At 42.7% G+C, this 27,289-nt stretch overlaps 2 protein-coding genes across 5 annotated transcripts in view; both read right to left on the minus strand.

Moving 5' to 3' along the window:
* The window catches only part of LOC128870458 (ceramide glucosyltransferase-like), a 134,970-nt gene that overhangs the window by 50,157 nt on the left and 57,524 nt on the right, over positions 1-27,289 (minus strand). For 3 of the 4 annotated variants that reach the window (XM_054113125.1, XM_054113123.1, XM_054113126.1), the window contains exon 2: positions 6,988-7,167. In XM_054113125.1, coding sequence (XP_053969100.1) covers positions 6,988-7,085 — 98 coding nt within the window. In that variant the 5' untranslated portion in view covers positions 7,086-7,167. The remainder of the gene's footprint in view (positions 1-6,987; positions 7,168-27,289) is intronic. The other variant, XM_054113124.1, reaches the window with a different exon arrangement.
* Positions 7,348-11,658, minus strand: LOC128870250 (uncharacterized). Its single transcript, XM_054112851.1, has 3 exons — positions 11,573-11,658; positions 10,599-11,430; positions 7,348-10,241 (listed from the first exon to the last, which is right to left on the minus strand). The coding sequence occupies exons 1-3, from the start codon at positions 11,656-11,658 to the stop codon at positions 9,339-9,341; spliced, it is 1,821 nt and encodes a 606-aa protein (XP_053968826.1). The 3' UTR covers positions 7,348-9,338.

Here is a 27,289-nt window from a genome sequence, read left to right on the forward strand (position 1 = left end):
GTAAGTTATTTGCGATTATTTATGGTTTTATAGTAACCAAATAATAAATATATACTAATTTTGTTAATTTTATGCAGGTCGAAAGTCGTGAGTACCAAACAACAATTAGAAAGGCGAATCCACAATTCGCAAAAGGGATTTGCACCAAACTTCAAGCAGCAAAAAAATGGGAGGAATTTACAACGGAGCTGAATTGCTTGGGACCACCAGTGAGAACGGCAGCAAAATGGATTAAGCTTAATAATGGTTTTTTTTTGTGATGTTTATAGAAATATATTTTATTGGCAGGCATGGGCTGAAATACGTAGAGGAACTGAAATACATATTTTTTTCGAATGACGAATAATTGAATAAAGAAAATTTATAACAAAAATAAAACAGAAACTGTGGCGTAAAGATTTCTATTTAATACTTTTTAGATTTTTCTATAATATTCTCAAAATTTCATTTCTTATGTTTTCTACTTCTGCGTTATTTGACTCCACTTCAATATGTTCAGCATCATTGTACACAGTGGGTTGAGCAAGTCCTAGCATACCTTCATTACCAATATTCAATTGGTACGATCCCTGAGCACAAAATGGCAGAACTGTGGCTAGCTTTAAAATATTTGAATCAATTTAACTCGGGTGCACTGCTGCAACAGGTTTTCTGTACTGGACAGTAGGTTCACCAATGCCTCTTTAGATAATCTAAAGTTCTTTAAAAATCTGTAAGGAAATTTCAGTAATATTAAGTACGTCAACACATTTTGAAAATTCTAAATTTACTCAGTGGAAGCCATTTCCAGGGGTTTGGATGCGTCCCTCAACTGTTTTCTACTTCTAGCTAGTTCCACTAATATTTCATCGTCCGATGAATCGTCGAACCACAACTCCGTTGTACTCATTTTCACAAAAAATACTTTTTTTAACTTTTAAAAATAATGTTAGCAAAGAATTTCAACACAATCGGTTTTTCTTTTATTTTGATTTGGTGTATCAGCTGAGAAAAAATTATCTATTGTAAATGCGTCGAGCGATCGAAATTCACAATAGTCCTATTCTTCAACGAATGAGCACCATAATACCAAATGAAAATTCCTTCGATCAGCACTTTCGACTACAGTCGAAGATCGAATGTTGCTCATAATAGGGGCCTATATTGTTGCCTGGTAGTGACTTTCAGGACTTTTCGGTTCATGTCAATTAGTTCGGATATTGTTATCCTTGATAAGGCGTCTGCCACGAAATTATCTTTCCCTCTCAGATACTCTACTGTAAAATCATACTCTTCCAATTCGAGTCGCATGCGTGTTAGCTTTCAACTTGGATTTACCATAGAAAATAAATATGTTAAAGGTCTGTGATCAGTTCTAACTTTAAAATGTTTGCCATATATATATGGGCGAAAATGTGTTATTGCCCAATGTATTGCTGCTAGTTCTTGTTCTGTAGTACTCTTATTGCTTTCACCTTTAGTGAATGCTCTAGATGCATATGCGACTGGGAGTTGGAGTCCATTATAGTTTTGAGTTAAAACTGCTCCACATGCTTGTTTGCTTGCATCTGTGATTATGCAAAATTCTTTGCTAAAATCTGGGTACTGTAATAAATTTGGTTGAACAAGTTTATTTTTTAAGTACTGGAATGCATTTTGGCATTCCGCAGTCCATTTGAAAGGAACGTTCTTTTTACATAATCTAGTTATGTGCCGTGAATAATCGGCGAAGTTTTTAATGAAACGTCGGTAATAATTGCAAAATGCAACGAATCTTCTAGCGCTATCTGCGTCCGTAGGGACAGGATAATTATTGATAACATCAAATTTTTTGTCATCTGGTAGGATTCCTTTATCTGTGCATCTGTGACCTAAAAACGTCACCTCGTGCATGAAAAATGAACATTTTTCTGGATGCAATTTTAGATTGTTTTTTCTACAAATTTTAAAAACATCTGTTAAATTTATAATCATATGTTGTTCAGAACAGCCAATGACGATTAAATCATCCATATAAAGGAATGCTTGTGAAGGCTCTAGGCCTGAGAATGCTATTGTCATCATTCTCTGAAATGAGTTAGGCGCTATTTTTAAACCAAATGGTAATCGCGTGAAGCGATATGAACCATTGCTTGTTGAAAAAGACGTTATGTTTCTTGAGTTTTCCTCAAGTTCAATTTGGTGGAAACCTGACATTAAGTCAAGGCATGAAAAATATTTAGCTCTACCCAATTGATCGAGAATATCGTCAATTCTGGGGAGTGGAAATTTATCTGACAGCAATTTTTTATTTATTTGGCGATAATCAATTACTAATCGCCATTTTTTCTCTTTAGAGCCTGGAAGAGCTTTCTTTGGGACTAACAAAAGTGGGCTATTGTATGGTGAGACAGACGGTTCAACAATATTTTGTTCAATTAATTTTCCAACTTGATGCTGGATTTCTTCTATTTGGCTATGCGGACATCGATAATTTTTTACGTATACTGGCTCATCATCCTTAAGTCTCAATTTTTGCTTATAAAAATTGTTTGTTGTGATTGGTTCGGTTTCAAGTCCGAACACATCACTATACTGGGTGCATATTTCTTCAAGTTGTTTCTTAAACAAAACTGGAAAATTTTTCTTTAATTTATTAATTACAGACTCCTTTCTTTTTTCTTTTGGATTTCATTTTATTTGGATTTCATATTTATTGCGGTCTAATTATAAACCAATCCTCTGAACTATTGTAATCTAATTGGCAATTAAATCTTTTTATGAAATCTAATCCTATTATTCCATCGCAGGGGATTGCGAAATCTGAATGAAGTAGATGAAATTTGTATGGAATAATGTATTTGTCTGTTTGTAATTCCATCGAGACTAGTCCTTTGGAGTTTATTACTCCTTCTCCTATGCCTCGAATGTCTATAATTCTATTGATTTGGATGTCATGAAAGACATCAGAATTTTCTTTTATAATTGAAATGTCTGCACCTGTATCAATCAAAAATGTTATCTTTTTATTTGTTGCAACATTTTTGAATGATACGAAATTGTTGAGACTTAAGTTAACAGTATATATTTTATTATTTAATTTTGTGTATCTGGAGGTGTCTGGGAGTTTCCCGAAGTATTTTGGGCAACTCGGACATTATTGTTATTATAATTATTTCTGTTTTGGTCGTTGCCTCTGTTAGAATAATTTCTACCTCTGTTATTACCTCGACCTCCTCTATTGTTATATCTGTTATTGTTATTATTATAACCGTTGTTTTGGTAATTACCTCTTCCTCGGTAATTACCTCGGTTACTTCGATAATATCCATTTTGGCGCTGTTGGAAGTGCAGTACAGTATTTGACTGTCCTGTTGCTTCGGTACAGCTGTTCACAAACTTGGATATGGCATCATTCATATTATTGAATGTGCCTGCCTGCATGATAAGTTTTACCTTACCTAAAGCGCAGTTCTGTGTCATGGCCTTGACAGCAAGCGTTGTGCTGTATTTAGTGGCTAATTCAGGTGACAATCCATCACTGATATAAGCTCCCTCAAGAGATTTAGTTAATTTTTCTACCTCCTGGGTATACTGATTAGCTGTTTTACTTTTTTGTTGCAGATTTAGAAGTTTGGCAGATATTACTTCTACCGATTCTCCTTTCACTACTTTTGACAGTTGCGCAACTATTGCAGCTACTGTGTCTTCATTACTAATCAAGTTTCTAGCATGGCCTTTGAGCTTTGTCTTTATTAGACTTATAGCTGCTGCTTCATGTGTGCCTTTAAGGGAATCTACTAGATTCAGCGCATCTAGGAAACTTTGTAGGTTTTCGGCCTTTCCATCAAACTCAGGTATGAGTGATGAGGCTAGCTTAAGGAATTCTACAATTGTTTGTGCCATTGCTATTGTTGTTTCGCTTTCTTCAAGTGTATCAATGTCGCTTTCCGCTTTACCCTCTACTTCAATTATTGGTTTTGATTTGTCCAAATTTTGGAATTGATTTGGGTCAAACTCAATTTGATAGTAGGGATTTGTTGGTATTTGTAAGGTAATTTACACTTACATTTTCCAATCTTGTTTGTAATGAGCGTAATATTTTAAGACATTGATCTACATGTAAACTTGATATCTTGTATTTGTAAGAGGATGCTAATTGACTGATATTGTTATATTCAGCTACTAGAATGGTTGTATGGTGGATTAGCGCATTTACACTTATTGTTGTATCTTTGTTAATACATTTATAAGATTTTTCAAATTTTTCCTTAATTGAATTAATTTGTTTTGCTAATATAATTCTTTCCATTCCATCACTCTTAGCGATACAACTTTACTAAAACTATTGTTGACAGCAATGAATTAATATATTTTGAATTTGAAAAAAAAAATTAAATCAGTAAAATGAATTTTAGACTTTATTTAAGTCGTTTGCACGGCTTAGATATCGTTTTTTTAAAGTACATTTGTACATTAAGTAAATTTTGATTAATAAATTTGCTGCCGAAATTGCTACTATTAAAGCAAGAAGAACAATTTGAATGTCTAAATGATTGGTTGTATCGACAACTGATATAACATTCAGCACATTGGCTGTGTTATCCTCAACTTTGGAAGTTTTTCCTCCCATTTTTAAAATATCTATTTGTCTTCTTTAAAATTTTTTTTTTTTGTTTTAGTTATGGATTTGTCATTTCGTTTCTTCTATATATATATATATATACAATTTATTAATCCCTTTTTTTTTTTTGTTTTTCAATCAATTTTTTTTTTCATTACTTATATTTGCTGTTTTTACAAATATATTTTTATATATTTTTACTTTAAAAAAATTTTGTTATTATTTTATTCACTCGCAGGTGAATTTACAATGTTTCCTGCCTATATTTTGTACAGCCTTCCGACATGTACTCTAATCGGGCGAGTTCTCGCTCAATTTTACAATGTATTTTTTTTATTATAATAATATATGAAAATTAAAATATATTGGTGTGCGCACTTGGGAGCGCTGTCGGTCCTCGGTGGTGTCCTTGTCCTTGGCCTAGCTTGTAACGCTAGGCGGTGCCGGTGCTGGTCGCACAGGCTGCTGTGCAATATTTGCACGTGTAGTTGCAGAATGGGCTGTCCAGCGGTCCCTCGCAGTCATCCGGGCACTGTCGCTTGTATTCTGGGATAGCTGTTGGTAATGGAGGTATTATTTTCTTTTTCAAATTTTTAATCTGGTGGTAGGTGATAGATGGATTTTTGTTTTTATTTATCAATTGCACTAGTTGTGCTTCGTGAAACGAGCGCTTTTCATGCATGGAAACAGAATCGTTCCATGCTGGCGGGTTGGCTTGATTGCTCAACTCTTTGCTGAGACGGTCAATTTCCGACCTCAGTTTTTGTTTTATTCCGCCGCGCTTTTTTTGTTTCTTATTCCTATCCATCTACACTCTACTCACTCAGATACTAATTTTGACATCCACAGCTATCCCTCCATCGCCGTCGTCTGTCGCTGACTGGCGTCCCCGTTTTTTTTTTTTTTTTGTGTGTTGTTGTTGTTGTAGCTGTTGTTGTCCACTTTGCTTCACACCTCCCACTACGACTTTGGGCACTTTAAGTATTTTGGCCAAATCATTTGGTTGAAATTTAATTTTGTTGTATGTTGGCGCGCGAACGTTTTAAACGAAAACTAAAAACTTGTCACGGTCGCCATGTAGGAAAAAAGGTGGTTCGTTATCTTTAAACACGTTTACTCTTTGTCTTTTGATATGGAACTGAATCCAATCTTTTATTTCAAAAATTACTTAGGCTAAATACATGCTGCTTATACATAGAGTTCTGCCGCTGAGAGCAGCGACAGAACGGGAGAGCGTAGTATGCATGTATGTATGTATGTTATTGTATATACATGCAGAAGGCATATATATAATGCGCTGGGACCGAACGGTCGAAGCGTCAAAGTGCTTGCACTGCAGATCCCACGCTGCAGGCCAGTCCGCATAAGTGACGTATCATATTGCTGCACTTATATATTTGATTGTATAAACATAGCAACAAAGTGTCGCTATGTTGTGAGTATGGCATATGACCACTTGATGTATTGTATACTCTACAATACTGTGGGCATATGCTTATTAGGCATACAACATACTACAAGGCATACAACATACTACAGATGATTAACGATTTTTTATGGCCGGAATTGGATGGTATTGATCTGGACAACGTTTATTTTCAACAAGACGGCGCTACGTGCCACACATGCAACGAAACTATTGATCTTTTACGGGAAAAGTTTGGCCATCGAGATCTTGCGATTTAACACCTTGTGACTTTTTTCTTTGGGGCCACGAGAAGGAGAAGGTCTACGCCAACAGCCCATGGTCGATTCAAGATCTCAAAGATGGAATTCGTGAGACTATCGAGGACATTAGGCAGCCACTTTCCAATTTGATTATTGAAAATTTCATGAAAAGGATATTGTCCTCCGCAAAGTACTTTTGCCCGTTTTTTGAGTAGATTCGTCTTTGTGTTGAATTAAGGTTTTTGAGAAAATAATTTTTGAGGGTTTCAACCCGATGCATGTTTTTTTCTACAACCAGTGGTATACATTTTTTCACAGTCACTTGAGAAAAGAAACAAAGCAAATATGTTAAGCGTTAAATTACTTTATTCCCACTCTCGGTGAATTAGACTTGCACAATACACAAAAGGCGAAACACATCTGTACGCGGTGAATGAAAATGGAATTATAACACGGTCCTTTTCTCGGACTTTGCCGTGCACACACACTTATGCTGACATTAGCCACACGATATTATTTTTTGTGCTACCTGAATTAAGTCAAGAAGGGTTCACCGCAAATGAGAACATGTTAAAAATGCTCATAGAGAAATAATTCGATCAGAAGTCATAATTACACGAATATGCCAACACAGAATGTCAAACTTTATTTTCTTATAGTTAAAGAAGACCCCTAAATAATGGACATAAATATATATACAATAGACATATACATATGTTTTATATAATAATGCTTACCCGTAGCAAATGGCCAACAGATGAACACACCAAGTGCCACACCAAAATACAAGGAGACCAATTGCGAAACCATATAACGAGTTTGGCAAACGTGACATGTTGTTTTTTAAAACCTTGGCCACGACGATCGCTTATGGTACATCCGGTTTATGAATTGTTCAACTGTTTTTGATTTTCCAACTATATATATATATATAACATAATATAGGTATATATATATATATATATGTACATATATACGTATATAGAAGTTTGATATGAGTTTCTACGCAGATTTCTAGCAGTTTTATTTTGTCTTTTTTATATTGGCCAATTTTAAAATGGTATATATTTCAGTTCAGTATTTGTGAGCACTGAAAATGTAAATGTTTAATTTTATTGTCTTCTAATATTCTGAACATCTTAGTGCACATTACTTGATAGCAATAAATCAAAACAAATTTGAAATAGGCAAAATATGAAAGAAGTAAACCCTTAAACCAAAGAGTCTCGTTCCCAGGACAGTCGGCTTGACTTTGCCGAAATTACCCGGATTAATATCCAGCCAAGGACTTTCACACCAGCAGCATTCACCAAACATTAATAGGGAATGTTTATGCTGTTACAACAACAACCAAAAGATCGCAAAATTTATCCACGCCTATTTTTCTTAAGAAATCTAAGATTGAATTGAACTGAATTGATGTATGTGTGGAATGTGCATTTTTCATGACGACACACAGTGCGGCCGATTCCCAAAAAGCTGGCCAAAAGTCGAAAAAAAAAGTTTCTAGATACAGTTTTTTTGTCTTTGGGTTGGCTACAGTAATGCCTTGAGTAGTGAAAACCGTTCATAGCAACGTCCTGTACCCTAAGTATCCTCTGTATTTTCAGACGCAACGTGGCCTTCGTTTGAGCATCGTATTACTGTCGATGAATAGTGAAAGTTGTACACATTTGGAAGATTTTGTAATGGAGTAAATTGAACAAAACCGAATGGAATCATCTTCGGAAGGTTAGTAAAATACGAGAAATCTTTAGTACATATCAATACCTCGACACAAAATTTTTAGTTGCAGCAATACGTAGATACATTTTTTGCAATTTGTTTTATAAAATTTGAGTTTTTAAACTGTATAGTAATACAACGCCGTCATATGCTGCTTTGAAACCTATTAAAGGTTACTCAAAAAAGTAATGGTTACTGAATAAAACAAGATTCAGCTGCTACCACTTGCTAATCAGCGACCCCGAAAACATATAAATTTACATGCATCTTGATTATGTTCTTGAATATACGCTATTTTACGTGAGGGGGTGGCCAATAGGGGTGGAAGGGGGTGGATTTTCAAAATTTTAAGATCAAATTCGTAATCAGCGACCCTGAAAACATAAATTAACATGCATCTTGATTATGTTCTAGAATATACGCTATTTCACGTGAGGGGGTGGCCAATAGGGGTGGAAGGGGGTGGATTTTCAAAATTTTAAGATCAAATTCGTAATCAGCGACCCCGACAACCCCCGAGTAAGAAATTTTGAATCAATTACTTAATTTTTTGAGTTTTGGCCAGCTTTTCGGGAATCGGCCGCACTGTACGACACCAGATCGAAATATATTCTTCTTCCTCTTGAAATGGTACCACATTTGAGGATGAGGTACGCTGGAGTCTCTGGCGACGAGTCACAGCCTGCAGTGAGCTGTGAGGATACATGTAAACATTCTTTATATAATATGTTAAGAGCTGAAACCTTGTAGTCAATTCATCAACCACCTTTGTTTGTTTGTTTGTTAACAGTAATAGTAGCCCCGCCAGTGTCGGCTATATCACCTGTCATCTTCGTCTAGCTCGACTAGGGATAGGCCCAGGAAACATGCTGTTTCGACGAGATGGGTCCAGAGGGAGAGGGGTGTTAGATGAATCGGTTTAAGGGGGCATGTGAAAAGGTGATTAGTGTCGTGCGGGGTGCCTTCACATGCCGGACATATGTTTGGTATGTCGGCGTCGATTCTGGATAAGTAGGAGTTTAGCCTGCTACAGTACCCAGAACGTAATTGTGCCAAGGTTACGCGGGACTCTGGGGGAAGTTGGAGCTCTTCGTCTGCAATAGGTGGTAGTTGGACTCCGATAACGGGATTCAGGGGTCGGGAGCTTAAGAAGGTGGAAAGAGTCTCCCGATGAATGTCGTTTATGGCCTGTCTGTACACTGTCTGATCCTGGAGTGGTCTGTCTGTTTTGTCCAGGATCTCGCCCACGTAGTTGAGGAAATGCCTCCTGATGTGCCTGGGAGGTGGCTCAGGCTCAAGCAGGTGTCTGCAGGGGTGAAACCTGCGGTAACATCCCAGCAGGAACTACTTGCTGAGCAGTTTGTTATGCTCCATTACTGGGAGCATTTGTGCCTCGTTGTGTAGGTGTTGAACCGGGGGCATCAGGAGGCAACCGGTCGCTGTCCGAATGGCAGTATTTTGACATGTCTGAAGCTGTGTCACTAGTTCCAGGCGACCAGACAGGCGCTGCATAGTTTAGAACTGGCCGACCAATTGCCTTAAATTTCGATAGCAACAGTTCTTTGTCTTTGCCCCAAGTGCTGCCGGCAAGCGATTTGAGGACCTTGTTGCGGTTTTGGACTTTAGTGGCAATTGCGGTTGTATGCACTGAAAAGGAGAGCAAACTGTCAAAGGTTACATCGAAAATTTTAGAGTTGTTTACTGTCGGTATTGGTGTGCCATCGACTTTTATCTTAAGGGACAGTTTGATCTCCTTTGTCCAGGTGGGGAAGAGGGTCGCCGTGGAATTAGTGAGGGAAAGTTGGAGATTCCTCGCAGTGAAAATCCGAGAGAGGTCGGTGAGGTAGTTGTTCACTTTGGAACACAGGCCATCGATGTCATTGCCCGACGCTATTATCGTACAGTCGTTAGCGTATGAGACCAGGGAAACTCCCGCTGGTGGTTGGGGGAGCTTCGAGATATAAAAGTTGAACAGCAAGGGAGAAAGGACACCACCCTGCGGTACACCTTGCTTTATCTTCCTCTGCTTTGATGTTTGATCTCGAAAAGTCACTGACGAGTGACGACCGCTCAGATAGTTTGCGGACCACCTCTTCAGCCCTGGCGGGAGTGTCGACTGATAAATATCATCTAGTAGTGTGGAATGGCTGACTGTGTCGAAAGCTTTCTTCAGGTCCAACGCTACTAGGATAGTCCTCTCGCAGGGGCGGTTTTGGTTAACCCGTGGTTTATTTGGGCGTTTAAGACGGTGAGTGCAGTAGTGGTGCTATGCACTCGTCGGAATCCGTGCTGATGTGGGGCTAGGGCCAGGTGTTTCGTGAAGAGTGGGAGTAGGAGGGCTTCAAGTGTCTTCACTATTGGGGAAAGGAGAGTTATCGGACGATAAGATTCCCCTTGGTTGGCGGGTTTCCCAGGTTTCAGTAGTGGGATCACTCTCCCTACTTTCCACTGGCCAGGGATGATGGGAGTGGCCAAGGACAGATTGAAGACCCTTGTGAGAAATCCTACTCCCAAAGGTCCCAGGTGCTTAAGCATCAGCGCGTTTAGTCCGTCAGGGCCAATGGCTTTTGATGTTTTCGATTTATTGATGGCCCCCTGAACCTCATCACCGGAGTGGCGCACTTTCGTTCGTCAGTTTGTGCAGCCTTCTGGTAGCACGACGCTTGGATCTGTCGGCCGGAGGATGCAGTATAAAAAGCCGACTAAAATAACTCGCGCATCTCTTCGGGTCCGACGAAATACAACCGTTGAAGGTGATGGCCACCTTGTCGTTGTGCTTCGTCCGGTTCGACAGAGACCTAACGGTGGACCAGGGCTTACTCACCCCAGACGTGAGGCTACAGGTCTTCAAGTGCTCAACCCATTTAGTCCGCTTGTGTTGGTCTACCAGTTGCCGGATCTCCAAATTGAGATCCCTTATGCGGGAATCCCCGGGATCGGCCTGGCGTAGGTGATCACGCTCATTTGCCAAGCTGGCTGCTTCGGCTGGGAAATGAGGACGGATGTCCTTAAAGCTTCCAGCTGGGATGAAGCGAGCCACAGTAGCTGTGAGCACCTTGCGGAATGCGCGTTCGCCTGCGCTCACATTGGTGGGGATGGGAAGAGCGGCGAAGGTGTCCTCGGTGAATTCCGTGAAGCCGGCCCAATTAGCTTTTTTAAAATTAAAATTGGACCGGTGGTTCGCGGAAACAAAGTCGGCAGGTCTCTCAATCGAGCCGATAATGGGCAAGTGGTCTGACGCAAGCGATACCATAGGTCGCCAGGTTATGCTATTTATCAGACCCGCGCTAGCAATTGTTAGGTCAGCTGAGCTGCTACAAATGCCCAGGACCCTGGTGGGGGCTTCGTCGTTCACAGTGCTGAATGTCGAATCGTCTATTTGCTCTGCCAATTGCTGTCCCCTACGATCATTTGGCAGGCTTGAATGCCAAAGACCGTGATGCGCATTAAAGTCACCTACAACCAATCGGTTTTCACCTCAGATGAGCGCACCTATATCAGGGTGATATCCTGCCGGGCAGCAGGTGACAGGGGGTATATACATCTTGAATAAATCTTGATACTGTGCCGGCTCATGAAGTCAACTATCTCGTCGACCTTGCTTGTGACTCCGTTACAGTCAAATTGAAGAAGCTTAAAGCTTCTAGGTGATGTCGTTGTAACTCGGGGGGTGAGGGACGCATGGGGTTGCCTACGTTGGGCCTGCTGTGCAATCCGCTGTTGTTGTTGCGGCCTGATGATGGTGGGCGGCCGCGCCACGGGTGGCGGTTGCGGGTGCAGGGCTCTACAGCAGGGGGCAACGTAGTCAGTTGTCCACTCACGGGTGGTGCGCAGGCCGTAATACCTCGGAATCTGGCATCAGTCAAGTGCAATTCACGGAACAGACTGTGCGGGGGACCGAGAGCTGCTGGTTTGTCCCCGCACTGGGGTTGGAGCAGGAGGGATGGGGATGGGTTAAGTCAGGGGAGGAGTAGTGTTGCTCCGATAGGCTCCTTACCGTCGAGGTACTAGTTGTCGTGGCGGTTGGTAGTGCCGGCCTATCAGTGGGGGTAGTAGCCGTGGAGGCATTAGACGCCTGCTGGCGGGAGCAACACAAGGCCACATACCGTGTGGTCCACTCCCTGTGTGTCTTAAGGCCTGAACAGGTCTTAAGATGGCTCCACCCGTTGCACTTGTTGCACCTAACCGAGGTGGAGTTCGGGTGGAGCCGTTTATGGCAGACGCAGCAATAGAATACTTCTGGCCCAGGGTTGGATTCAACTCCAGCCCTGAGGAGAAGTATTTGGAGCAAAGTTGCTCCTGTGACGTAAGGGGTGGGGTGATATTCTTTTCACTAGACAGGGCTAGTTTACTGGAGCGGCAGCCCTTGGTCGGGAAAAACCCGAGACATTCCGGTAACGTAGAACCGGCTGCCATGACAACCACCTCGTTGCCGTCCATGCCTTTGTGCCTCGGGACAGATAGGAGTTGAATGTAATTACACGCGTTAAAAAGTTCAGTATATCTATAAACTCAAGGACATATGTAGATTTTAACTGAAACGATGGTATTGCCTTAGGTGCAGATGATTTTTGGCAAACATAACGCGTAAAGGCACTTTGCGCGCATAACTGATTGCTCCATGCAGGTCAACGAGACCTAATCGACCTAGTTCAGACTATCAGATTAACACTAGTTCCTGGCAATTCAAAAAATTCTTTCGCTATATACTGTTCGCTTATTACACAGAAGCATGGTACAATACATTTTTGCCTTAGGTGCAGATGATTTTTGGCAAACATAACGCGTAAAGGCACTTTGCGCGCATAACTGATTGCTCCATGCAGGTCAACGAGACCTAATCGACCTAGTTCAGACTATCAGATTAACACTAGTTCCTGGCAATTCAAAAAATTCTTTCGCTATATACTGTTCGCTTATTACACAGAAGCATGGTACAATACATTTTTGGTTATTTTAAATTAGTTTAAATTTTATTTTTACTATTAACTACTACTAAAATGATTGGGTTTGATTTTACATAATCACCACATATTGGTGACCCCTATTAAATCAGAACGTCTATGCATACCATGCGGGTCGTGCGTCGATCCCATCTAAAAGTTTATACCATGTAAAGTTTAAAGTTTATGAAATGTTAACTTTAAAGCGTAAACTACGTGCATACCATATACATATATTACATATATACTTAGTTTTGCCATAAATTATGCGACAAATTACCGTGAGAACAAATTCTCAAAAAAAAGTTCCGTTATTTTTGCTTTTGTTCATATGCATTATCTACTAAGTTTCGTATTAAATTTCGCTTGTTAATAATGGAGCGGGGAGCTAAGAGAATTCGCATTGCAGTGATTGCATTACATGAGTGTGGTAAAAGTGCAAGTGAGATTTACGAATTGCTGAAAAAACTTTATATTTCGAGAATGTTTGTTTACCGTACGATCAATCGTTTTTCCCAAACATCTGAAGTTACAGTCTTAATCGCGTGGTTCGAACCAGTGCAGCCATAAAAGCCGTTCGAGAAAGAATTCGCAAATACCCCCTTAGAAAGTAGAATTAGAGATGATATCCATACGAAAGCCTTCCGCTGCTCAACAGGTCATCTTTTGACAACGCCCTTGAAGATAAGTAGACTCGAAATATGCAAGCAGCTTCTTCGGTGGCACGCGGTCAACGGCCATGAAAATATTCTTTTCTCTGTTGCAGAAATTTTTAATAAGAAAACTGACAAAACTTATGCTAAGACTTCTAGAGACGCAAAAAATGTTGTTTCAAGAGTTCAGGACCACCATCCGGTCTCGGCAATGGTTTGATGGGGAGTGCCTACATCTCTTCATTTCTGCGAAAAAGTGGTTAAGACCGAGGCAAATGTGTACCAGGAGGATGTCTTAGAAGGCGTGGTGAAGCAGTTGAGCAGTATCCTCTTTAATGAAGAGCGGTTGATCTTCCAGCAAGATCCCGCTCCAGCCCATAAGGCAAAAACCACCAAGCAGCCGTTAACAAACAATATTCCTGGGTTCATAGCCGCAGCGATTGGCCGTCTGGAAGTCCAGATCTGAATCCATTGGACTACAGTTTGTGGTTAGAATTGGAGAACCTAGCCTGTCGAAGAACTCAAGGAAATTTGGAGAATCTCAAACAAACTTTGGTTCGAGCAGCGAGGTCAATATCCATGGAAACCGTGAGTGCTGCAATAACTGAATGGTCTAATCATTTGAAGGCTTGTGCAAAAACATATGGTGACCATTTCGAATGAAAATTTAAAATTTGTTTTTTTTTTTTTGTAATATTCATTCCTTGAAAACAATATTATAAATTCATATCTAATAACGCACTTAACATGTAACAGAATAAAGAAATCTGGAGAGATATATGCAGTTGTGTTCAAAATATGACGTCAACATAATAGAAAAATTTGTAATTTCCAAAAAAAATTTTGTTTTATTCAGTAATACTTTTACCACAAATTGTTCATTTCATACAGACTCTCCATACATTTAAAATTTCCACTAATATTAACAAAAATAAGATAAACAAAAATACAAGAACTCAATAATCCACTGTTCAAAATATTACAAGACTGGAGGATAGTTCAGTGTGTAAAAGTCCACACAAGTGGGGAAAGTTCCTGGTTGCCATTCACTTGAGAGTGGCTAGGACGACTCTTCTGCATACAGTCCAAGCAGCTCGCAATTTCCGGGATTATCCCAAATGTCCTCTGGGTAGCTCCGGAAGATCCGTTTGATTGCCAGCTAACGTGAAAAGGCGAGGCATTCCAGGATATCTGATTGTGTGCTGGGCTTGGGACGCGCCACGTAAAAATCCTTCCCCAATGAAAACGACAACAAAGCCGCGATGCGAACTGCTTATTCCGATGACGACACCTGCAAACGAACTAAGGACTATGATTTGAGAGCATGCAACTGGAATGTTGGGTCCTTTCATGAGGAAGGTGCCTCTGCCCGGCTAGTTGTTATCCATGTGAGAGTAAAGACTGGCATCACTGCCTTTCAAGAGATGCGATGAGCGAGGCAATGCAAAAAAACAAACATAGGACCTTGCGACGTCTACTACAGCTGTACCGTAAAGGAGTGCAAATTTGGTGTTGGGAGAGAAACTTCGCCAAGTACTGCCGTTCGCTCCGGTGGACGAGCGTCCCGCAATAATCTGAACCAAAGCGAGATTTTTCAACATCTCGCTCACCTGCGCCCACTCCCCGACAGAATAGAAGGACGATGCGAGGAAAGTTTCCAGGTCATCCCACAGATGAGCGCCTGGAACGATACTATGCGCATGGCCCCCGCCACGACACAAAAATCGTGCTTGGCGACTTCAATGTTAGGATGGACAAGGAGGGAATTTTTGGTCCCACACTCGCGGAATTCAGCCTGCACAACGAAACATCCGGTAACGGACAGAGCCTGATCGACTTCGCCGGGGCCCGAAACATGGTAGTCTGCAGCACCAAATTCCAGCATAAGAAGATAACCCAAGCCACCTGGCTGTCTCCTGATCGAAAAACACGACACCAGATCGATCATGTTGTGATAGATGAAACACACGCTTCTAGTGTATTAGATGTACGTACGATCCGAGGAACCTACATCGACTCGGATCATTACCTTGTTGCAGCCAAACTGCGCACACGCCTCTGTGCAGCAAAAAACGTGCATCTATCTACGCAAAGAATGTTCGACATCGAAAAGCTGCAATCACAACAGACAGCCAGAAGATTCGCCACTTGACTCTCACTCTTGCTCTCAGAGAGTACTGCCCAACAAACCGGCATGCATGAGCAATGGAGCAACATTTCTCGTTCTCTACGTACCGCCGCCGAAGAAGAAATCGGATTCCGGCGAGCCCGAAAAAACAATTGGTACGACGAAGAATGCATGCTGCCGCGGAAAGAACTGGATGCTACCTATAAGGCCACGCTGCGATCGGTCGCAACGCGAGCCATGTGGGATCGCTACCGGGAGCTTAAAAAAGAAGAGACGTATTATAAGAAAGAAAATACCGAAATACGTAAGTGCGAGGAGTTTGGGATGCTGGCTAACAGGAAAAACGCGGTGATCTAGTGAATAACATCCAAAACGTACTTGAATTAATGAGGGAACACTTCTCAAACCTGCTAAATAGTGACAACTATAATGTGACGATCTCGATACCCCAATCGTTGACGACGGGACTGTCGTTCCATACCCCACCACGACGAGGTGAGAATAGCGATAACGCGGTTAATGAACAACAAAGCCGCGAAATCCGACAGACTCCCGGCTGAACTATTCAAACATGACGGCGAGGAGCTGGTAAGGTGCATGCCTGTGGTCTTATGCAAATATTCACAATACGCCACGTCTTGAAAAATACTCATGAAAAGAGAATCAACATACAGCATGTGTTTGTCGATTTCCAAGTTGTATTTGACAATACGCAAAGACGTTTCCTTTATGCCACGATGTCGGAATTTGGCATCATCGCAAAACTAATAAGCCTGTGCAAAATGACGCTGCTCAATACTTACAGTGCCGACAGAAGCTGTTTAATAGCAAACAAGATTTCAGACAAGGTGACTCTCTGACTCGTGTGACTTTTTTACCGGATGCTGCAAAATATCGTGCGAGCCACAGAACTTAATCACTCGATACAATTTTTTTATAAGAGCGTACAGTTGTTGCCGTATGCCAATGATATTGAACTCGCATGGGGTGATATTGAACTCGCACTCTTAGTTCTGATTTTTCCATCCTGGATAAAGAAGCAAAGCGAATGAGTGTGGTGGTGAGCGAAGACAAAACGAAGACGTCACTGTTGACAGTTATGATTTCGAGGGTGTAAAAGACTTCGTTAATTTAGGAACCAGCATTAACACCGATTACAATGTCAGCCTTGAAATTCAACGCAGAATCCCTCTAGCCAACAAGTGCTACTTTGGGCTAAGTAGGCAACTCAGTAGTAAAGTCCTCTCTGGACGAACAAAACTAACACTTTATAAGGCTCTATTCATGGCGCAGAAGCTTGAACGATGAAAACATCTGATGAGGATTCCCGTGGAGTGTTTAAGAGAAAAATTCTGCGGAAGATTTTTGGACCTTTGCGATTTTGTGTCTACAATAGAACGCTGAGCTGTATGAGCTGTACGACGACATAGACATAGTGCATAGACCAGATCCAACGGTATATTAGTTGGGTCGTGTCGGTCGAATGGATACTGTAGGAATCATAGTAACCCATGATTGTAAGAATCATAGCAAACCATGATTGTAAGAATCATAGCAACCCATGATTGTAAGAATCATAGCAAACCATGATTGTAAGAATCATAGCAGCCCATGATTGTAAGAATCATAGCAAACCATGATTGTAAGAATCATAGTTTGCCATGTACATTTTGTTCAATCGTTATTCTTACTTTTCATATGTATAGTTAGTTGAAATAAAGCAACCGTAGCATTTACACGTGCGTTTCCTTTTTCCGGATATATAAAGGTTATATAACCTTACAGATACAAATGCTTCGGCTGTGAAATTATTCGATGCGGCATCAGCTGGTGGTAGCAGAGGAAGAGGAATGCCTCCCCTGTGTTGCCAAGATTAGATGGAGAAGGGCTTGGTTTCACTTGGTTTTTTCAACTGGTGCCGGTTAGCCCGAGAAAGAGACGACTGGCGTGCTTTGCTAAACTCGGCCAAAATAGTACAAGCGGTTAGCGCGCCAATCAAGAAGAAGAAGAACACAAGAATTAAAATAGTAAATAATATTTAACTACTCATTAGTAGTTATTTGCGTTAGTTCTCTTAATATTTAGTTGAATAGCCACGATTTTTTATTACTGCGGCGCATCTGCGTGGTATGGAATTGATGAGATCACGATACGTTTTGAGAGGAGTTTGCTGTCATGCCTACGGTCTATCCTATTTTTAATATACGTCCATAGATTTTCTTTAGGGTCGACTTCTACTTCCTTGATCTGAAAACACTCCTTGACAAATTTACTTTTATATTTGGGGTTGCTATCTTGCTGAAACAGCCACTTCAATGGCATATTCCAATCGGCGTACGGCAGCATTGCAATCTTGGTTAGTGAGTGGGTTTGATGAGGTATGTGAAAAGGTGGTTATTATCGTGCGGGGTGTCTTCACATGCTGGACATATGTTTATTATGTCGGGGTCAATTCTGGATAGGTAGGAGTTTAACCTGCTGCAGTATCCAGAACGTAATTGTGCCAAGGTTAAGCGGATCTCTCTGGGTAGCTGGAGCCCTTCGTCTGCTATGCGTGGCGGTTGGACTCCGGGAGTCGGGAGCTTAAGAAGGTGGTGTCTCCCGGTGACTGACGTTAATTCTCTGTCTACACACTGTCTGGTCCAGCAGTTGTCGATTTGTTTTGTCCTCGATCTCGTCGGAGTAATTGAGGAGATGTCTCCTTACGTGTCTGGGAGGCGACTCTGGTTCAAGCAGGTGTCTACATGGGTAAAACCTGCGGTAGCATCCTAGTAGAAACTGTTTGCTGAGCAGTTCGTTGTGCTCCTTTACTGGAAGCAACATTATGTAGGTGTTTCAGGGGGGTAATCAGGAGGCATCTTGTTGCTGTCCGAATATTAATGTCTTGGCAAATCTGAAGCTTTGTATATTGCGTGTCACTAGTTCCAGGCGATCAGACAGACGCAGCGTAGTTTAGAATCGGCCGACCCATTGCCTTAAATGAGGTTGTTGACAGTCGGAATTGGTGTGTCATCGACTTTCAACTTAAGTTGCGGTGACCTCCTTTGTCCAGGTGCTGAAGAGGGTCGCCGTTGTAGATTCCTGGCAGTGAAGAGGCCATCAATGTCATTGCCCGACTCCATTATCGTACAGTCGTCGGCTTAGGAGACCAGAGAGACTCCCTCTGGGGGTTGCAGGAGCCGGATATATAGAAGTAGAAACGCAAGGGTGAAGGGACACCACCCTGCGAAACACATTGTTTTATTTTATCCTCAACCACTCAGATAGCGTGTCACCTCTTTAGCTCTGGCGGGAGTGTCGATTGTAAGATGTCATCTAGTAGCGTGACGTGGCGGTTTGGGTTAATCCCGGGGTTTATTTGGGTATTTATGACGGTGGGTGCTGTTGTGGTGCTGTGCACTCGTCGGAAGCCATGCTGACGATGCTGGGCCAGATTTTTTGTGTTGAGTGAAAGTGGGAGGGCTTCAAGAGTCTTTCACTACTGGAGTTATCGGCTGATAAGATTCCCCCTTGGTTGGTGGGTTTTGCAGGTTTCAGTAGTGGGGCCACTCTTCCTAATTTCCACCTTTCAGGAATTATCAGAGTAGCCATAGATAGATTGAAAGCTATCGTGAGGTACCCTACTCTCAAAGGACTCAGGTTTTTCAGCATCAGCATGTTAAGTCCGTCGGGGCCAATGGCTTTAGAGGCTTTTGTTCCATTGATGTCCCCCTGAACCGCATCATTGGAGAAAGTAAGTGTGCACTTTTGTTCGGTAGTTTGTCCATCCGTCTGGTGCAACGATGCAGAAGGTGATAGCCACCTTGCCGTTGTGTTTCGTCGGGTTCGACAAGGACCTTATGGTGGACCAGAACTTACTCACCCTAGTGGTTGCAGGTCTTCAGGTGCCCTTCTGTTGTTGTTGTTGTAGCAGCATAATCGTTCCCATACATATATAGGGAATGCTGCTTAAGTGACAGTCCCTGGCCGGATATAAGTCCAGGTTATTCCGGTAACGTAGAACCGACTGTCGTGGGAACGGAGGTGCTCTTCTCATTTGGTCCACTTATGTTGGGCGACCAGTCGCCTTATCTCCAAATTGAGATCCTTTATGCGACCTAGAGAAAGTGGTCACGCTCGCTTGCTAACGGTTGATTCAGCTGGGAAATTGGGACGTATGTCCCGGATCCTTGCAGCAGGAAAGAAACGAGCCGCAGCGGCTGTGGGCCCCTTGCAGAATGTGCGTTCGCCTGCGCGTACATCGGTGGGGACGGGGAGAGCGGCGAAGGTGTCCTCTTTAAATTCCGCTAAGTCGGCCCAATTTGCTTTGTTGAAGTTAATGTATGATGGTTGATGCGCGGAAACAGAGTCGGCAGGTCTCTCAATCAAGACGATGATAGGCAAGTGGTCTGAGTCAAGCGATAGCATAGGTTGTTGTTGTTGTTGTTGTTGTAGCAGCATAAACATTCCCCATACTTACATACGGGGAATGCTGTCGTGGAAACGCGATAGCAAAGGTCACCAGGTTATGCTACTTATCAGACCAGCGCTAGCAATTATTATTTCAGGCGAGCTGCTGCGATTGTCCAGTACCCTGGTGGGGCCGTCGTCGTTTACTGTGTCGAATGTCGAGCCGTCTATCTGCTCTGCCAAGTGCTGTCCGCTTCTATCAGAAGGTAGGCTTGAATGCCAAAGATGGTGATGCGTTAAAGTCACCTACTACCAATCGGTTTTTACCTTTGATGAGCGCACCAATTTCAGAGCGATATCCTGCAGGGCACCAGGTCACGGGGGGTATACATATATTGCAAGGAAGGATGTGGTAGCCGTTGAGGCAGGGGCCTGATGGCGGGAGCAACACGTGGCCACATACCATGTGGACAACTCCCTATATGTCTTGAGGGCTGAGCAGGTCTTAAGGTGGCACTACCCGTCGCACTTGTTACCTCTATCAAGGTGAAGTTTGGGTGGAGCCGTTTATAGCAAGCGCAACAATAGAATACCTCTGGTCCAGGATTGGTTCGATACCAGCCCTGAATAGAACTATTTGGAGCAGACTTGCTGCATAGGATTGCTCCTGTAACGATGGATAAGAAGTAAGGTACGGTGCAGAAATGAAGGTGTAAAAATAATTTCATAGCAACTACCTCAAGATAATGTTTCGAATTTTACTTCGGGAGTCCGCTAGAAGAGAGCATTATGTAGATGTTCTTACGCGCTAAAACACTGTGATTGGCATGAGCATTGCTATTATTTTGAACACAGCTGTACATATACAAATATACCAAAATATATCCTCATAGAAGGCGAAAATTAACACAAATGTGAAAGTGAAACATAAAAGTGTGTCGAAGAATTTTATTTGCTTTAATTAATTTTTTTTTTTGGTTATTAATTATTTGGTGGAAATTAAATGTGACGTAAACACCTACGCAAGCTACAGCCCCAAATGTAACCATAAGAAGACCACTCGATTGAACTTGAAGAACGAAAGAAACTGCTGATAATTGCTGCAGAAAAATTACACTGCAAACGGCAATTTATTTGTCCAAAGGCTCCAGCGTAAGTTTGGCGTATAACTAGGACTGTCTACGAAGACCAAATCGGCTGCACACACGCATAGTTGACAAGTGCAACCGACCTGACGAGGAAACAGGAGCCGGGAGACAAGTTAATCTTGCTCCAGCAGCTTGAGGATTTGGTTCTGTGGACATAACTTCTCAACGGGAAACATCATTCACAATAGGGAGAAAAAAAATTAAGATTCATCAGTAATTTATAAGCCTGGAAGTATGCAACGAACACTGCCACTAAATACTAATAGCAGGAAGCTGCCACGACAGTCGGTTCTATGTTACCGGAACAACCTGGATTTATATCCGGCCAAGGACTGTCATTCTAGCAGCATTTCCCATATATGTATGGGGAATGTTTATGCTGTTACAACAACAACAAAAACAACAACTAATGAAGGGATGTCAAGAAAAAAATCTCACCGGAAGCAGAAAAGAGGTGGTTGAGAAGTTTAGATGTATAGGAGTTAAAGTGGATTATGAAAAATTAGCTTGAGGAGAATTTGCAAAATTTAGCCACGAAAAACGATCTAGTATCTTCAAATGTCTATGACCTAACTGAAAAAATTAAGGATTTAACTGATGAAAACAAAGAGTTGGGTTCTGAAGTCAACATGCTGAAAGCGAGAAGACTGAAATAAAACGATTCATTGATGACAGCAATGGTAGAATTCTTAACAGTTAAGGTAGAATTCTCTACAGAAGCAGCGGTTGGAGCAATCTTTAAAAACATCCAAATACTATTATTTCCGTTGAGAACGACTTAAGAGTGGGCAAGAGAGAGGAAGAACAGGTACTGTTGCGGCGCTTTTCTTTTTTAGGAAGCACTTAAGTTTCACAATTAATCCCGTTGATAAACTTATTTATTTAGATAAAAAGTTGACAATCCAAGAAATTCCGATAGTCTTTCGTACAGCGTAAATGAACGAGCGGCGAAAAACACGTTAAAGAGAATAAGAATGCAACTGTTTAAATGAACTCAAAAGGGCTTCTTCAACTTAAAAGAGAAGTTCGTAACATTGATGCAATGCATGAAATTTAAGTATTGGGGAACAGGATGAAAATAGAAAAAAAACGGTTTAAATCTTAATTTTAATAATTTAGTATTAAAAATGAAAGAACATAAGTAAACTCAAAAAACTAAGAAATTATAAAACAAAGGCGTTAAATAATTAAACGAGAATTATTTGTGAAAACACAAACTTATGTAAAGGCATAATTAATGAAAAATATACCAAAAGAAATGAAGAGCTCAAGACTGGTCTGAATATATTCGTACTCTCGTATAGCGTGCATGGTTTGGAAAACAAATCATTGCAACCAGATTTTTTTCAATAGGTATGTCAAGTCTTTTAATATTTCATATCACTTGAAACACACATAAGTGCAGATAAAATTGAAAAGTTATAAAAAATATTTTCGGGGTTTTGAATCACTTTGGAAACCTTCGAGTCGCATTAGTCTTTTTGGAAGACTATGTATAATTAAAAATGAAGCTTATCTATTTACACTGATTCTTACATATATAAGGTAGCTGAGTGGCGGAGAATTCAATACGAGTTCTTAAAAAGTGCCCCTGATAACTTCATCTACATCTTCAAGATATATAAGGAATAACATTGGTTGTTGTTGTTGTAGCAGTATCTTCGTCCTGTCAGTGTAGTGTGATCACCGGTCGTCTTCGTCTAGCTCATCTAACGGTAGGCCCAGGAAACTAGCTGTTTCGACGGGTTGGGTCCAGAGGGAGAGAGGTGTTAGATGAGTGGGTTTGATGGGGCATGTGAAAAGGTGGTTAGTGTCGGGCGGGGTGCCTGCACATGCCGGACATATGTTTAGAATGTCGACGTCGATTCTGGATAAGTAGGAGTTTAACCTGCTACAGTATCCAGAACGTAATTGTGCCAAGGTTACGCGGGACTCTCGGGGAAGCTGGAGCTCTTCGTCTGCAATAGGTGGTAGTTGGACTCCGATAACGGCATTCGGGGGTCGGGAGCTTAAGAAGGTGGTAAGGGTCTCCCGATGAATGTCGTTAATGGCCTGTCTGTACACTGTCTGATCCTGGAGTGGTCTGTCTGTTTTGTCCAGGATCTCGTCCACGTAGTTGAGGAAGTGCCTCCTGATGTGCCTGGGAGGTGGCTCAGGCTCAAGCAGGTGTCTGCACGCAGGAAGCATGTGAGCCTCGTCATGCAGGTGTTGTATTGGGGACATCAGGAGACATCCTGTCGCGGTCCTAATAGCAGTAGTTTTGAAGGTCTGGAACTTCGTCCACTGCGTATCACTGGTTCCGGGCGACCAGACAGGCGCAGCATAGTTAAGAACCGGTCGGCCTATTGCTTCGAAAGTCGACAGCAACATTTCTTTGTCTTTGCCCCAAGTGCTGCCGGCAAGCGACTTGAGAACCTTGCTGCGATTCTGTACTCTCGTTGCAATAGGGGTTGTGTGCGCTGAGAAGGAGAGCAAGCTGTCAAAGGTGACTCCCAATATTCTGGGGTTGTTAACCGTCGGTATTGGGGTATCATCGACGTGTACCTGAAGTTGCAGCTTGACCTCCTTTGTCCAGGTGGTAAGAAGGGTCGCCGTAGATTTAGTGGGGGAAAGTTTTAGGTTTCTCGCAGTGAAGAAGCAAGAAAGGCGGGCGAGGTAGTCGTTTACTTTGGTGCATAGGCCATCAATGTCATTGTCCGACGCCATTATCGTGCAGTCGTCGGCGTATGAGACCAGTGAGTCTCCTTCTGGTGGCTGGGGAGTTTCGAAATGTAGAAATTAAAAAGCAAGGGTGAAAGGACACCACCCTGCGGTACTCCTTGCTCTATTTTTCTCTGTTTAGACGTTTGGCCTCGAAATATCACCGACGAGTGACGACCACTCAGGTAGTTCGCGGTCCACCTCCTCAGCCCTGGCGGGAGTGTCGACTGAAAAATGTCATCTAGTAGCGTGGCGTGGCTGACTGTATCGAAAGCCTTTTGTAAATCCAACGCTACTAGTCAGTCCTCTCGCAGGGGCGGTTTTGGTTTAGTCCACGGTTTACCTGGGTGTTTATGGGGGTGAGTGCCGTGGTGGTGCTGCGCACTCTTCGGAAACCATGCTGGTGTGAGGCTGGAGTCAGGTGTTCTGTAAGGAGTGGGAGTAGGAGGGTTTCAAGCGTCTTCACTACTGGGGAAAGGAGAGTTATCGGACGATAGGACTCCCGTTGGTTGGCGGGTTTCCCTGGCTTCAGTAGTGGGACCACTCTACCTAATTTCCACTTATCAGGAATGATGAGAGTGGCCATAGACAGGTTGAAGACCTTGGTGAGAAATTCTACTCCGAGTGGACAAAAACTTTTTCAGCATCAGCATGTTTAGTCCGTCAGCGCCAATGGCTTTAGATAGTTTTATATGTTTGATGGCCCCTGAACCTCGTCGCTGGAGAAAGCAATCGCTGCACTGCACAGATGCTCTACCCATTTGGTCCGCTTGTGTTGGGTTACCAGTTGCCGGATCTCCGAATTGAGGTCCTTTATTTGAGGATCCCTGGGATCGGCCCGGCGTAGGCGATCACGCTCGTTCGCCAGAACAGCTGCTTCAGCTGGGAAATTGGGACGTATGTCCCGGATCCGTCCAGCGGGTATGAAGCGAGCCGCGCCGGCTGTGATCACCTTGCGGAATGCGCGTTCGCCTGCGCGCACATCGGTGGGAATGGGTAGGGCTGCGAAGATATCCTCAGTATATTCCGCGAATCTGGTCCAATCAGCTTTGTTAAAGTTGATATATGACCGGTGTACCGCGGAAACAAAGTCGGCAGATTTCTCGATCGAGATGATAATGGGCAAGTGGTCTGATGCAAGCGATAGCATAGGTCGCCAGGTTAAGCTATTTATCAGACCCGCGCTAGCAATTGTGATGTCAGGCGAGCTGCTGCAATTGTCCACTACCCTAGTGGGGTCGTCGTCGTTTACAGTGCTGAATGTTGAATCGTCTATCTGCTCTGCCAATAGCTGTCCCCTACGATCATTTGGCAGGCTTGAATGCCAAAGATCGTGATGCGCTTTAAAGTCACCTACTACCAATCGGTTTTCTCCCCTGATGAGCGAACCAATATCAGGGAGATATCCTGCCGGTCAGCAGGTGATACGGGGTATATAGATATTATATATTTCGAGCTCGGCATCGCCTGACCGGACAGCTATGCCTTAACATTCTAAGGTGCTGTCCCTGCGGTCGATGCCCTCATCAATGAGACGATACTGCACTGAATGGTGGACTATGAACGCTAGGCCACCACCGTTGTCTCGCTCGCGGTCCTTTCTATGCACGTTGTAGCCGTCCCTGGTAATTAGGGGGGAGCTAGCGTGCAGTTTAGTCTCCTGGACCGCAGCTATCTTCATACCATACCGGCTCATGAAGTCGACTATTTCGTCAATCTTGCTCGTGAGTCCGTTGCAGTTCAGTTTCAGTAGCTTGAAGCTTCGCGGGAGTATGGTCGTAACTCAGGGGGTGAGGGATGCGTGATGTTGTCTGGGTTGGTCCTGCTGTGCGTTCCGCAAAATTGGTTGTGGCCTTATGTTGACTGGCGGCCACGCCACTGGGGGCGGTTGCGGGTGCAGAGCTCTGCAGCGGGGGGCAACGAAGTCGCGTGTCCACTCCCGGTGGGTGTGCAGGCCGGCGCACCTCCGAAAATGGCACCAGCCACTGCAAGAATTGCATTGGACAGTTGTTAAGTTCCGAGGAACTACGGTCTGACACACGGAGCAGACTGTGCGGGGGACCAAGAGCTACTGGTTTGTCCCCGCACTGGGGTAGGAGCAGGAGGGTTGTGGGCAGAGAGGAAGTTATGTTGCTCGTGGGGGCTCCTTACCGTTGAGGTGTTGTTGGTGGCGACAGTGTGACGTGCCGGCACTGAGGGAAGTGTCGCCGTTGAGGCAGGGGCCGCCTGTGAGCGGGAGCAACACGTGGCCACATACCTTGTGGACCACTCCCTGTGTGTCTTAAGGCCTGAACAGGTCTTAAGATGGCACCACCCGTCGCACTTATTACACTTAACCGAGGTGGAGTTCGGGTGGAGCCGTTTGTGGCAAATGCAGCAGTAAAATACTTCTGGTCCGGGGTTGGGCTCGACGCCAGCCAGGAAGAGAAGTATTTGGAGCATACTTGCTGCAATGAGTTGCTCCTGTGACGAAAATTGGGGGTGGGATACGGTACACTAGACAGGGCTAGTTTACTGGGGCGGCAGCCCTTGGTCGGGAAAAACCCGAGTCATTCCGGTAACGTAGAACCGGCTGCCACCGGAATTAGATTGGTCAAAAGGTCTGGTTTATTTAAAAAAAATATCACTCAGAATCAAACATGTTAGTCCGTGAGCCAGGTGCTAATTTTTGTCAGTTATTTCCTCTCAGTCGATAATTCGTAAAATGCCTCAGATAGTTGCATTATGAAGCGTTGTGAACGTCAGCTGCGGCTCCGAGGGTGGGTTGAGCAGTTATAGTCACCCTCGCACGTAAAAAAAAAATTATTTTTAGTCATTTCCTCCCGATTAAAACATTGATCAAATTAAAGTTAGACTAATATTTTGAAGAAATAAAATTGTCAGCTGATTATAAAGTGGTGGATTATACGTCAGCTGGTCACACAAATATGAAAAAAAAAAAATATTTTTTCAGTGATTTAATCCCAAACGAAAAATTATCAGGTGATAGTTTATGTATTGTTTTTAATAAATAAATAAGTCAGCTTGCTATATGTAGGTGGAATGTGCGTCAGCTGATGCCCTGAAGGTGTAACGTAGGAGCTAGTCGGAAACATTTATAGCCTAAGTAAATGTATCAGCTGACGAGTTTTCCCCCAACATACTGCCAGCTGATTTGTTTTATTACTTACAGGATCATTTCAACAATCCTCACAAACATTTTTTTTCGGGAGGAAATGACGTACTTGAAGTTATTCAACATTACATTTGATGAGTATGTCAAAAAGTGGGGATAAAAATATCCCGATTTGGCCACACTTCTCTCATGTCTTTGAGATTCATTGTTTCTCCCCAAATATTCCTCCATCGCCCCT

This window comes from Anastrepha ludens, chromosome X, assembly GCF_028408465.1.
Source record: "Anastrepha ludens isolate Willacy chromosome X, idAnaLude1.1, whole genome shotgun sequence".
NCBI lineage: Eukaryota > Metazoa > Arthropoda > Insecta > Diptera > Tephritidae > Anastrepha > Anastrepha ludens.